This window comes from Oryzias latipes, chromosome 23 (assembly GCF_053564925.1).
Source record: "Oryzias latipes strain Hd-rR chromosome 23, Olatipes_Hd-rR_3.1".
Taxonomy (NCBI): Eukaryota; Metazoa; Chordata; class Actinopteri; order Beloniformes; family Adrianichthyidae; genus Oryzias; species Oryzias latipes.
Window position 1 is genome coordinate 15,394,525 of NC_136259.1, and position 14,062 is coordinate 15,408,586.

At 39.9% G+C, this 14,062-nt stretch overlaps 1 protein-coding gene across 10 annotated transcripts in view; it reads left to right on the plus strand.

Moving 5' to 3' along the window:
- The window catches only part of grm8a (glutamate receptor, metabotropic 8a), a 361,648-nt gene that overhangs the window by 116,347 nt on the left and 231,239 nt on the right, over nt 1-14,062 (plus strand). For all 10 annotated transcript variants that reach the window (XM_078942157.1, XM_078942159.1, XM_078942163.1 and 7 more), the window contains one exon: nt 12,121-12,337. In XM_078942157.1, the coding sequence (XP_078798283.1) occupies nt 12,121-12,337 (217 nt within the window). The remainder of the gene's footprint in view (nt 1-12,120; nt 12,338-14,062) is intronic.

Consider the following 14,062-nt stretch of genomic DNA (forward strand, 5'->3'; position numbering starts at 1 on the left):
ATTTCCTGCACCTGCTGATCGTTGAGTTTTTAGCCCCAAAGCAGGAGAATACCTTCAAACTGGATTGTTTATTGCTTAAAACATCAATATTCTGCAACAGCACATCAATATTCATGGTTTACAAAGAGAGCTGATGATATATTGTTTTATTGATATCTATCCCAACCTCCTATTTGCCCATTTTCTGAGCACTCCTCCATGATTTCTGTGAGTATTTTCTGTGCATTTAGTCACATAATACGGGCCAATTTGACACATAATTGTCAGAGCCATAACAACTGATGATTATTTGATGTTAATGGGCTGCTGAGACTTGAAGTGGGGCAGAGCAGAGACAGGGGGGTGAAGTGGTGTTCCTGGCTTCAGCGGTGGGACATTATCTACATCAGATGAGCACCTTTCTGTTTGCAGCGCGCCACTGAGCTGCTCTTGGGAATTAAAAGCTTGCTGGGCAATTAATTCCCTCCCTGAGACATCAGTCACCCAGATAACCTCAATTCTGGTGTGAAAAACAACCACAAAATAAAGGAATTTTTAAAAATTGGAATTGGTTTATTTCAAGCAATAAAAAAAACAAAAAGAAATACTAAAGAGGACAAATAAAAGAAATGTATATCTTAACGTACCGTATTTTACGCACTGATTATAAGGCAAACTGTCAATGGTCTATTTTTGACCTTATGTCTTGTATAAGTTTGCTGCATCCACTTGCAGACGACTAGATCCATGTACATCTTTGTTTTCCTAGTCTGAGCTGGCATCCAGCTCTAAACTATACGTCTGGATTGCTACATTATTGCGTGGCATTTTTGTTGCCAGGTTGGGGTTGTGAGGGGCTGTAAGCTATTGTGAGAGTGTGTAAAGAGAGCTCTCAGCAATGGGTTGGGGAAATGGGGATAGGGTTGCTCTGCACCAACAATCCATCCACAACTTAGAGGTGAATTTCTAATGAACTCCTGTTGCTCTGCAGAATAAGGATAGGCATTACTGGGAATGTGAGTATTGATCCGATACCAAGTAATTATAGAGAAAGTATCACCCATACTTTTTGCTAGAAATATTTGACTATAACATAATTTTCATCATTCATACGGGCCGCACGTTGGCACAGTGGTTAGCGCTCTTGCCTCACAGCAAGAAGGCCTCTGGTTCAAGTCCAGAAACAGAACACCAATGGGGACCCACGCATGCTCTCCCCGTGCATGCACCGTCCAAAAACATGCTTCATAGGTTTATTGTGGCAGCGTGGTGTGTCACTGATGGCAGCCTTTGTTCCTTTGGTCTCAGCTCTCTGCAGTTCTTTCACTAGGTCCCCCTGTGTGGTTCTGGGATTTGTGCTCAACGTTCTTGTGATCATCTTGAGCCTCAGATGGGCCTCCTATTAATTCCTCCCACCGTTGATTCTTCACACATAGCTGCTCACCTTTTGCAGATTCAGTCTTCAGGTTTGGTTTCTGGTGTCCTCAGACAGCTCTTTGGTCTTTGCCATAGTGGAGTTTGGCGTGTGACTGTTTGAGGTTGTGGACAGGTGTCTTTTATATAGATGACCAGTTCAAACAGGTGCAAATTCGTCAGTTTTTTAATTATTATTAATCAAGAAAGAAATGTTTAATCAGGAAAACAAACATTTGTACTTATTAGATGAGGGCCCATCATTTAACCCCATTTGTTCTTTCTCTTCTATAAAAATTTTATTGGCTCCTTATTCTTTTAGCAACACCTTCTCTTTTCTCTTATTTGCTTTTATTTCTTGGATTGCACATTGCTTTACCCCCTGCCTTTTTATTTTGTTTAGCACCAATCATCACCATTTGCCCTCATTTGGCTTTTGCATTGCTGTCTCTTCTCTGCCTTTTTGTCTATTTATCTTTGTTTTAATCTCATCTTCATTTGCTCCCTTTTCCCTGCTTAACACCCCCTCATTATTTCTGTCTTTTTCCCCAATTATTTCCCTTCTTTTTTCTTCTTTGCTGCATCGAGATTGCTGTCATCCATTCCTTCAAATGTTCAATGCCACAAATATTTTCCATTTCAACTGCTCTTCCCCTAAACCGCCTTTGTCAGTGTTTCGTCAAAATTCCTCTTTTTCATTTAACGTCCTCAACCTTCCTTCTCTACCTTCTCTACCTGTTTTTATTTGTGGGTCCACAAACAGATGAGCTGCTGTTTCTTTGAAGAAAATTACCTGTGATGGGGCAAGAATGAAACCAAGACGGCAAAGGAAATTCTATTTTTTTTTTTAGCAGCTGCTAAAGCACTGGCCCCTAAAGAATACAACACAGTCCCAAAATGAGGAGGTTTTTCTTTTTATATACATTACCTCTGACCAAAAGGCAGGGAATTCATTTCAGATCATTCCCAGATTTGGGAAGACATTTCCACACATTTGAATCGGTGTCTGCAGCAGATTGAGTTCAAAAACAGGAAATGTCTCTTGTGCTGAAATCCAGTAGTGTGTGGAGACTGGTATCCTCAAGCCCCAAGAAACAAAAAAAACAACAACAACAAAATCCTGAGAGTAGACGTAAGGACACACAGCTTAAATACCAGTCTTCATGTAAAAATAGAAAACCCAAATGCAGGGGAATTAATGCATTTATTTGCTTTCATGATTGTATAAAAAAACCTCTCGGCTATAGAGTGGAGTCCAGATGTCCACTATGTTATTATATATTGTATTGTAGACCTAATGAAGTGGTATTCTATCATCTGCACACTTCACAACACACAGTGTGACTGAATCCAAATAGCTTCCCTACCCCTACAATTATCCCTCTAAGCAGAGAGATATAGTCGTGTCCGAATTCCTTCACTACACACTACATAGTGCACTACGCCATTTTGTAAAGCTGGCTGTATCTACAATTCCAAAATCTCCCAGAAGTCACTGCGAAAAACCAATGTGCATCAATGCTCATTAGGCTGAGCCACATAGACCACTGCGTTTGAACAATTTTTGCGAAACAAAAAGTATTTCAATATATTTTTTAAATAAACCATTGAAGTTGTCATCATCAGAACATCAGAACACAGTGGATTCATAAATAGTCATCGTAAAATGTTTGTATTGATTAGGTTTTTACTTTGTGAAATCGTTCACATTGCCGTATGTCACGTTAACGTTGGGAGTGGGGTCAGCTGAACCTTTTTTCTTCAATGATTTTCACTGGTGTCCATGGTTTACATGAAATCCTCTCCACCTTTATCCACCTTTGTCATGGCAGGGATAACCAGTCAATGTAAGGGTGGGGTCATCTGGACCCCACAAGTTAGCACAAGGGTTAAAAAAACAAAAGTTGGTGAGCATGGTGTCCGAATCACTTTTAAAATCCAGGACACTGAATTGTTTTTGTAGTTGGAGAGAAGGTAGGGAATTCGGACACAGCCATGGAAAAAATTGTGCCTTATAATTCAGACGTTACTACCGCTTGATGACGTCATCAATAGTCGCCAGTCATCTACGTTAGCGCGTAGCTGCAGACACATGGAAAATATAAACATGTTTTTTTAACTTTAAAAAGTCATGCAAAAACAAAAACTCATTTGAGTGTCACATTAAAGTTCTGTGCTTCAGAGCACACCCATGTGAAGAAATGCGTTTCTCCTTGAAAAACACGAACACCCACTGTCTGGTTCCCTTTTTTTTCTATTTATTTTTTGCATTTTCTGAATGTCTGCTTTTGCTTTTTCAAGATGTTCCGGTTTGTGTGTGCCTAAAATGTAAACACAGAGTCCCTTTAAAGATGGAAACATCTGTAAGAGGTCAAAGGGATAATTGGAGGAAACAAAAAGGAGATGCAGATGGGCCCCAGGAAGAGTGTTGGGGTAGCCAGAGGAGAAGATGCAGGAGTCTTCTTTCTGGTAAATTAATCTGGTTAAGTCTCTCTGTGCCAGTCTTCTGCTCATTAAACAGAAAACACAGCTGGCTGGTAAGGAGCTGATTCAAATTGAAGACACAAACTCCCAAAACTGCTTCAAGCTGAGTTCCTGAAGCCCAGTCTTGAATTATTAGTACACTAAATCGTCTGTCTTTTTTTGTTTCAGTTAAAAAAATGACTAAATGTAACTTTATTAATACTACAATGATGTAGCTGGCTTCAAAAAAGCCCTTTTTCATTTATCCCATGCAACACTGAGTGTACCCGTGTGTTTGTTTACATTGTATTTGTTCTTTTCTCTGAGTGTGTACTTGTTGGATATAGACACTGTTTGTGTGAGTGTGTGTGTGTGTAATGCACTGGGGTTAATTACCTTCACATTGCTGCCATCTATCAACCTAATGCTTAGACTTTTGCCTCCGACAGCTCCATTACCGCCAGACACACACACACAAACACGCGCAGGCATCAGTTTCTGTTAAAGCTGCAACTCCGTCTCTATATGATAACAGCGACTCAACCGCTTTGTTTTTAGGGAATTCCAGGTACAAAGAAGACGTTCTCCAACAAGCTTCCCAGATCACACTTCTGCAAATTGGTTGGACAGTTTTTCATAAAAGTGGTCAACAGATAAACGTCTTTTTTTTTTAAAGCTTTATTGACGGCCTTATTGATGCGCCAAACTGAAGAAGGCGAGCGTCTTTCTGATCCGCTTCGCCGCTACAATGGTGAGCTTAGAAGCCACTAGTCTGGATCATTAAGTCTGTTAAGGTCTCCAATCCTGCTGTTTGTTATCTGCTCAGCAACCTTGGGGGGATACAAGCCAATGTATAGGGAGGGATGAGACTGTTCCCCTCCATCGCCAAAGCCATTACGGAACAGACGGAGCAGACTTTCAGGCGGGACTTTCAGGATATTGTGCTTCAAATCGGCTTCAGACTTGCCAAGTTTTCTCAGAAAATCGTGTCAATAAGGAAGAGGCATTTGTGCTTTATTTTGAAAAAGTATATTTATTGTTTAAATGGAAATAATGTTAAAACCCCCTCTTTTCTCAGCAGTTTTTTTCTTAGAAAAGTAAAGAATTGATGTACTGCCCCCCCCCCCCCCCCCCCCCCTGTAATTGCAGTGATTGATATATACGCGAAGGAAACCAAAACTGCTGATATAGTTCTTCAGTCATAGCTCCACTACATTAAGAAGAAAAGGCCCCATTCACAGACTCTCCTCATCGCATCTCTACAACCTTGTTCATTAAACTTGCAAACATTTCCTCCACATCCATTATGCCGGCGCGTTCCTGCAAAGGCAATACGCAGACTGCGTGTAAATGCATCAGCCAGTATGGAGGAACGCATGACTCAAAAAAAAAAAATGGGGCAGCTGTCGGTCAAATGAGTCAGCAGTTGAGCTTCTGTTTACGTGGAATTCCTCCTAATTACACAAATTGTGTGAAAACAGCTGGATACTACTTTAGTTTTGTTTGACAAGTACAATAAAGTTTCAAATGACTTTTTCTTGCAATAAATAATTTTTTTTTAATAATACCTAATTATTGCCTTTTTATTCCTCCATTGAGGCTTTTATGGGTTTGTAGTTTTGGTTAATTAGGTTTTGTGTTTAGACTTTTAACATATCAGATAACTCAACAAAATGGTGGTTAAAGATACGATTTTTAAAAAAAATGGAAGTCTACACCAATGTTTTAATGTTTATAACTTGTATTAAGAGAAGAAAAATGATGGAGCACCAAAGTCATGAATACAGAAAAAATCATGTTAGACTTTCCTGCATTTTGAATTCAAGTAAACATTTTGCAGCAGGAGGATCTTATTTGATAAATGATGACTTTTATTTTGAAAGGAATATGTATGTTTTGCTCTCAAAAGGAAAAGAAGTCATAGCTCTTATATATTTAAGGGATACTGTTTTGCGAAGCCAATTTGTTTCTGATAATACACATTACGAAGGGTATTTTCCCGCTAATACCGTTCCTTACAGATGAATCCAGTATTGAATCAATTATTAATACTTTAACTCTGTTTTTTTAAAATGACTATTTGATGTGACGCATTGTCATGGAGACGCCTGCAGAACTAGGATCAACTTTGCTATGTAGCAGTGGAGGAAGTAGGTATATATGCTAAACTTAATGGTAATTGATACAAAGCATTGTTTCATTGAACCTCTTATTACTTGCTTTTGTCAAGATGGTAAGGCAAACGTTTGTTTCAAACAAAGTCCAAAGAGTTCATTTTCTCTGGTGTTACCTCCTCATATCTCCTCCTTCTTATAATCCCTTCTCCTTCTAAATGATCAAATTCACTAAACAGGAAAAAGAAAACTGTAAAATTCTTATTACTTTTCTAATGTCTTACTGTTGTGATAAACTGTAGAATAATGTATGTCCTGGTGTTCATGCCGTCACAGTGATATGGAACATTAAGGCTAGGTGACCAGAACTTCTTTTCTAGGTGTGCATTATCACCATGGATTATGTAAGGGTTAATGGCCGACGAAGTATGCATTATCACTTTTTAACGCAAGTCGTGGAAGCCTGAACCGAAGTGCGTTAAAAAGTTCTATTCCATACTTCGAAGGCCATTAACCCGCTTATACCATTGTCACTTACAAAAGAAATAAATAGTAACCTGTTTTTAGTCCTTATTTCTTGTTTTTTTTCCAATTTGGATCGCTTTTCTCACAAAAAGCGATATATATGCTGATCTTTCCGATGGGTTGGATAAAGCATCAGTTCAGAGAGAAAGTTCACCTCTTACTGCTTGTTTTTGTCCATATCATGAAGGTAAAGGTTGTTTTAAAAAAGCCGGCGCAGTGATGTAAAACATTTAAGCTGGGTGACCGGAACTTTTTCACCCCGCAGTTATCCTGTGGTATATCACTTTTTAACGGATATCCAGCAGCCAATCAGAATCGAGTATTAACCCGGACCACAACACTGTTTTAAATACATTTTTGTAAATATTTAAAAGCTATATTTTAAGAATGAATGAATAAATGGGCACAAAATCATCAATAAAGTGTATTTTTCTAAGCGGTGAATTGGATCTTTGGGGCTCCAGCCGGCTTTTGGTCAGAAGCAAGTAATCCGAATAATTCATATTTTATCAAAAGCAACTGAAGTCTACACACAAATTCTTAAAATAAAGCACAATAGCACTATATGATTGTGATTTAGTGATTGTTGTGTATATGTCTGTGACACTGTCTCGTCCGATGATATAAAATATAAAATAAGCAAAGTCGAGCAGTTGTCAATCCTTGTTTAACATTTTAGATGAACTATTTTTAAATTTCCAATATAAAAGCATTTACTGCACTGACAATAGTAACTCTCCATCTGAGCTGCATCCCATCGTCTCTTGTCCTGTAGATAATTCTTTGAACTATACCGAGATGTTTTCTTTCTTTGTAGGCTTCCAGCGAGAAGTGCAACTGATTGGAGTTTGTGAAGTTTTCTGTTGAGTTTCTTTACAGAAAAAGGCTTTTCTGTTTTGAGAAAACCATGTTTGACCCTGGTCAAAATGACCTGACTCCAGGGATTTACGGGGGCTGGACTAAAGGCACAAAAGGCTGAAAAATTCACCATTACCAGACAAGGAAAATGCCTCTGGAGGAAAGAAAATCATGAAAATATGCAGGTTTTTGGGTGAATATTTTGTTCTGATCTTTAAGTGCTCGCTCCTGCCACTTTTGCTGCCCATTCAAAGAAGTTTCTACCCATTGTTGGTGCTAAAATCTTTCAGAGTAGACATTTTCAGGGTTCAAGTTTTTAGAGTTCTATTTCATGGGGAATATTTTGGTTAAAATGACAACTGCACACAGTTTGTTCATCTTTATGGATCCAATGGTTTCACCGTGTTGCAAAAGTCAGTGTTTTTTATGTGGTTTTCAGATGATCTTTTAGCTTTTTTAAGGCACTTGGATGTTCAGAACATTCATCCTGATGATTTTTTCTACAAAAGGTGGACAACTGGGAGTAACCAGATTAATCCAAATGGACCACTGGACCACAGAAATGAGATAGTGCTCCCTTGCTATATAGTGACTCACCTTTTGCGGTCTTGTATATTTTTATGTGCAATTTTGCATGCTCTAAAAAAAAAAAGTAAAGTGTTCGCAGATTTCTCTCTGTATAGTTGTCTGCTTCCTGATTGGCTGTAGACTTTCTCAGTCAATCTCCTCTGTGCTGTTTCTCCTATACAGAATGCATGCAGTTTGCCAAATCTACATAAATAATGATTGGCTGATGAGGGTTCCTCTCCTTCCTCGTGTGAGCTCATCTAACAGATGAGATTTTGAAAAATTTTTCTATCTAAGAGATCTAAAAATATTAAGGTGTCTATGGCAGTGTTTTTTTAACCAGTGTGCCTAGTGCCGTGGCACACTAGCCACACTGCCGCGGGAGATGGTCAGGTGCGCCGTGGGAAATTGCCCTCATTAACTGATCTAAATACACTTACCATCTCTAGGGTATCAGCTCTGTGTTCATCCAAACGGGCCCTGATAAAACACCGAGTAGTTAGGAATATAAAAGATCGTAAAATACTTTTTCTTTGTGTTTATTTGATTCTATTAAAGACATTTTGATAAGAATGACTACCGCGATTTAGCCACGGGTTCAGTTGTTTGCAGGAAAGTCCCGCCCCTTTAACTGTCTCCACCAATCATTCTTGGAGGCTTAATCACATGTCATCAGTCTGACCAAACAAAAGTGGTTAAAGTCTTCACTTCCTTGTTCCAATTTAGCTCATGAAGTCTCTCAGTTCAAACAAAAATACCAGCTAAAGTTCGTCTTTAGCGGTGTAGCTTTCCACAGAATCCGGTATCAGACCGTGGAATAAGTGAAGAAAACCATGAAGCTCAGAGAAGCAAGTCTTTCTGTTCGGCGACTGTTTGCACTACATCTCCCATGAGGCATTGGGTTAAAGTGACAGCGTGTCAGCGCACAATGAGTCATCCTTGTTAAACGTATTGAAACCACAACGAACACGCATAAAACAGTTTTTACAGCTTTTAACTTAACTTTTATTACATCTTTTAGAAAAAACAGCTGCCACTTCCAGCTTTTTCTGCCACAGTTATCACAAAAATGCATGTGAGACTGCAAAGGGGCTGCAGATCAATGCAGACTATATTTCTCCTTTTTTTTCATTTTTTGGATGCTGATGTGCCGCAGGACTTTTGTCAAGGTTAAAGTGTGCTGTGGCTCAAAAAAGGTTAAAAAACACTGGTCTATGGGCTGGACCTACAGGGGATCTGGGGGGGGAAGCCCCCCCCCCCCCCCCGTAAGCAATAAGCAGTGCCCCCCCCTTAATTTCTGAGCCAATATTAGTATCATTTTTGACAAAAAATAGGAAATTATCAATACAAGCTTATTTAAGAATTGCCAAAATGACAATTGACTAAAAATACTATTAAATTAATATTAACATAAAATTACAATATGTTGTCATTTGCCACCAATCCGGATTCTTCACAATCTGATAACTTAAAAAACCAGACAGCAATCTGGTAGTGGGTGTGGATGTAAATAGACGCGATCTACATTAGTACAGGCTGGAACACTCGTGTCTCGTGACTCATATTTCAGCCTGCACTAACGGGGTCCTGTTGTCGTCTCCGTAGCTGTTTGTGTCACTCTAGGGCTTCATTGAATATTGACTAACAGTAAAATGACAAGAGGACCGTCAGCTGTGGCACAGAATCAATGAATTGCTGCTCTGATAAGAATGTGAGAAAGTGTTAATTGAAACAACACGCCAGCCTGTTCTGTTTAATCACACGCACATACACACCCCTTCTTCCTTTCACTTACTCTCGCACATTCATTAGAGCAAATAGAATTAAGGGGATTGGAGGAATAATCTTCTTCCCTCGCGATGTGGGAGAACCGAGCTGCTAATTTCCCACCTCCAACTCCTGCTTCTTTGAAAAAGGCCGCGTGTGGCTGCACGCAAAAGCTTCAGAGCTAAAAGATGTACAGCTCTGGAATGTTTGCGCTGAGAAGGCGGTGTTATACGCTCCCTATAATTGTATTTGTGGCAGATCTGTAGATATGAAACTATATGTGCTGAGATTAGTGCTGTGCAGCCCCACAGCCCTCTGAGGGGGGGCACCAATTCGCTACATTCCTGTCTCTGGTTTTTCCCTCCATTATCCGGGAATGATATCTGAAAATGTGAAAGAGATGAGTGCAGCTTATAGAATGACAGTGTTTGTGTCTGCCATGGTCTGTTTCCCGGCTGAGGAGTGAAATGACAAAAGATCAAAGAATGAGGTTTGTTCAGGTCACTGAGTTTCTTTTCATGCTGTAAACAGACAGATATGTGCATTTCTGTTATTTATTTTGTATTTTTTTGCTGCAGCAGCCTGGATTTGTTCCTCTTTGAAATGGATATTCACAAATTTAAATGTAGACAGAGTAAGGGGACAAGTGAAGCGGGCAGCATGCACAGAAGCATTAAATCTCACATACAGAGGCACGTACACCCGAGTTGGTTCTGCAGTTGTTTCTATCTGCTGGCCAGACTTTGATTTGTTTATCTCCATCCCCCTTATGAATTATGCATGCCCGTCCTGCACTTTGTGAAACTTTCCGATTGTGTTCCCTTGGCAGAAGGGATGAATAATAGTCCTAAAATTCCCTATGTGTAAACGCACAAATTCACAGTGGAACGAAAAAACAACAACAACCAACAGTTAACAGACAAATAACACAAGCAATCAACAGTTTTTCTCTCAGATTAGATTGCTATCTAACAAATCCATCTTGTTAAACACTGGATGTTGCCAAATAGGTCAGTCGAACACAAACAAGCTCCAAAGACGTCCAGATAGCTTTTTTCTTGAAGCCCTTTTCGCATGCACACCCATTCACCCATATGGGTGTTTGGGATGTCCAAATCCCCTGAGGGTCATATAGGAAGTGTGTCTGGCGGTTCCCTTGAGGCTCATACAGCCACCTCGTTAAAAAGGAACGTACCATGTAATCAATTTATCGTGAAGTACTTGTAAGGCTAATGGAAGTTGCGCGCACTTATGAGCGATGGATAATGCTGTCGTATGGTGTCTTTCCACCAAGCTCTAGTCATTGGTAAAGTGTACACAAATGCTGGACACAAGGTGTGCATGTAAGTTAGTGCCCGTAGGATGCTCACACAAACTACACTCTGTCTAATTTCCCAAATTCTTATACTACGTAACACACCGGGCACTTGGACCTTCAAGAATGTGCTAAGGGCACATTGACCCCATGATGTTTACACTGGACAAGCAAAGAGGGGCCTCTGTTTTCCTACTGTTCAATAAAAAATGTGTATAATGTGCCTGCATCTTACCTACCTCACCCTTAATTACCCTTGCATGTTGTGTAATTGATCGCAAATCTTTGCTCATCAATCTCACAAAGTGGTCTACGATCTTGACATTTCATGCCCCCCCCCCCAGGTTTGCCAATTATTTGCCCCACAGTCGGCCTGTATTCACCCATAAGGGCAGTTGTGACAAAGGCTCTACTCTGTAAATACTTAAACCTGGAAATATCTCAAAGGAGTTGATGAAAAAGACATAGTCAACGTCACTTTCAGGACAATCCCCCGCCCCTATTTCTTTCCAGTTGAAGACCCTAAACTGACATCAAACGCTTGTATTTTTGGGATTGACACATGCTTGTAACATCCATTCCAGATGAATGCTAACGATGTTTGCACATGTTGCCGAGCTTAGAGTCCCCCTTATGATGTCCCCCTCTGTCAGGGGGAATCTGTCAGCCATTGAACACCTTCGCCCTGTTACTTTACCGATCATCCCCTGTGTGTTTGTGTGTGTTTGTGTGTGTCTTTTGTCATCCTGTCAAGCTCTTATCTGTGTTTTTTTTTTTTTTTGACAGGCTGTCTTGCTGTGTCAGATCCTCTCTCGACGCTTAATCTGTCATTTTGACAAGAGTATTCAAAGCTGACCAAAGAACGCGCCGCATACAGCTTCCTTTGTGTCACCTCTCTGTGACGCATCCCATTCAACGTCTCTGTGATTTGCCATTCTCGCTTCTATAGCTGACCAGTAAACAACATTTTTTCCAGTCAACCTGCAGCAGGCTGGTAACAGCCCTATTTTACACACTCATCTCGTTGAAGTCACACAAAAGGGGCAAAAAAACAAGTTCTGTTTCACACATATCTGTTTTTTTTTTTATATTTCTAAGTGTCTTTGTGTCATTTCCCAGATTCCACAGATCAGCTACGCCTCAACAGCCCCTGAGCTGAGTGACAACAGCCGCTACGATTTCTTTTCCCGTGTGGTGCCGCCGGACTCGTACCAGGCCCAGGCCATGATGGACATCGTCACAGCGATGGGGTGGAATTACGTCTCCACGCTCGCCTCAGAGGGCAACTACGGAGAGAGCGGAGTGGAGGCTTTCGTCCACATATCTCGGGAAACTGGTAGGGGATCTTGCACTTTTTGTTTCTTTTGATTTTCTTTCGGCCATCCGGGTCGACCATTGGCGCCTTTAAAATTTTCGGTTTGAATTGCAAAGAAACCTGTGATTAGGAGGCTGACGGGCCTCACCAATCCACCCCTCTTTCTGTTACGCACCAACCAATTGTTCCTCTGCCTATCTCTTGTTAGCTTTTATGGTATCAATTAAACGGGACACAGTCAAAGCTTTCAAACCAGAGAGGAATCTAGTTGTTAGAGTTTAATAACTGTTGGTCGAACACTTTAGTGTTTGGTTGAAGATCAGAGGCTGCACCTTCGGAGAACTAAAAAGGGCTGGAATCCAACCACTGTTGTTCAGGTTTCAGAGAAAATAGAGGCAACATTAAGTCTTCAGATAAATTACAGGCTTTAGCTTGCACACTGACTTTAGAGCCTGGAATAGGCGACTGCAAGTGTGTACAGTGATGCAGGATACATTGTTACAATCAATTTGATGAGCTCCTTCTTTGTTATTTCCTGTCTGTTCGTCTAAACCAGGGATCTTTTTGCAGAGGGGGCCAGATTTGGTGAGGTGGGTATTGGTGGAGGCTAACCAATCGGCCAGCATTCTTTTAAAAACATGAAATACAAATGAACTATTTAATGAAGTGACATACTTTTAATTGAATCACGTAGAACAGAACAAGCAAAAACAATTAAAGTAGACGTCATATTTGAAGGGACCTTTCTGTCCCAGTTAGCTTGTTAGTATGTCTTGTCTAGTAGTGCCTGTTGATATTGAAAACAGACAGTCTCTTGGGATATTAGGTAAACACATATTTATGGTTTATATTTACAGCCAACATTTTAGAAATGAGCTAGAAAGTTTCAAAAAAGGGTGGCACAACAATGTTGTCACAGGTTCAAAATAGCCAATAATGTGACGTAGCGGATCACAATCAAGAAATTGTAGACATTTTTTTTAAAGTGCTGGGGGCCACACAGCTAAAACACTGGGGGTGCAGAAGACGTTGGAAAAGTGGAAGGCCATTACAAACAAAAGAATCAAAAGTACAAATTTCTAACAGTTTCATTATTATTATTGTTTTTATTTTATTTAAAAATGTTCCTTTTGTTCATTTTTGCAGTGCGTAAGGAACCTTGTACTGATGATTTCTTAATCTTTGTCAACAATGACACTATTTTGACTCAGCTGCCCCCCTTGTTCCCCTGTAGCTTCGCCCCTAGGGGCCGCTTATTATTGAGTTTCAGACGGGTGCCTGCAGGCCGGTGGAAATATTAACGCGGGCCACATTTGGTCCACGGGCCAGACTTTGGCCTAGTCTAAACTGACAGGATTCGATTTATGATGTAAAAAAAATATTTTTGGACAATTTGATTTGCAGATATAGATTTTTGCTGATTTGATTTGGATTGTGGGAAAGAAAAGTAGAAATAGAAACACTGTGTCTTGTTTTTTTTCTTATTTTTGGTTTTTAGAAAATATTTTACTAATTTTCCATAGATTTGGGGTTTTCATTCCTACTAAACGGCATTTGTATAAGTTTGTAGATTTTGAACAAAGAAAAGCCTCTTTCCTACTGGGCGGCACAGTTCGGTCTGGTCTGGTCCGGTCCAGTATTTTGTGCGTTTCCATTGTAAAATGCACCCATTGCAAACTTGTTTAGTATTTTTTTTTGTTTTTTAAATTTAAATTTAATTTATTTTAATTTAATTTTTAAAGTCTA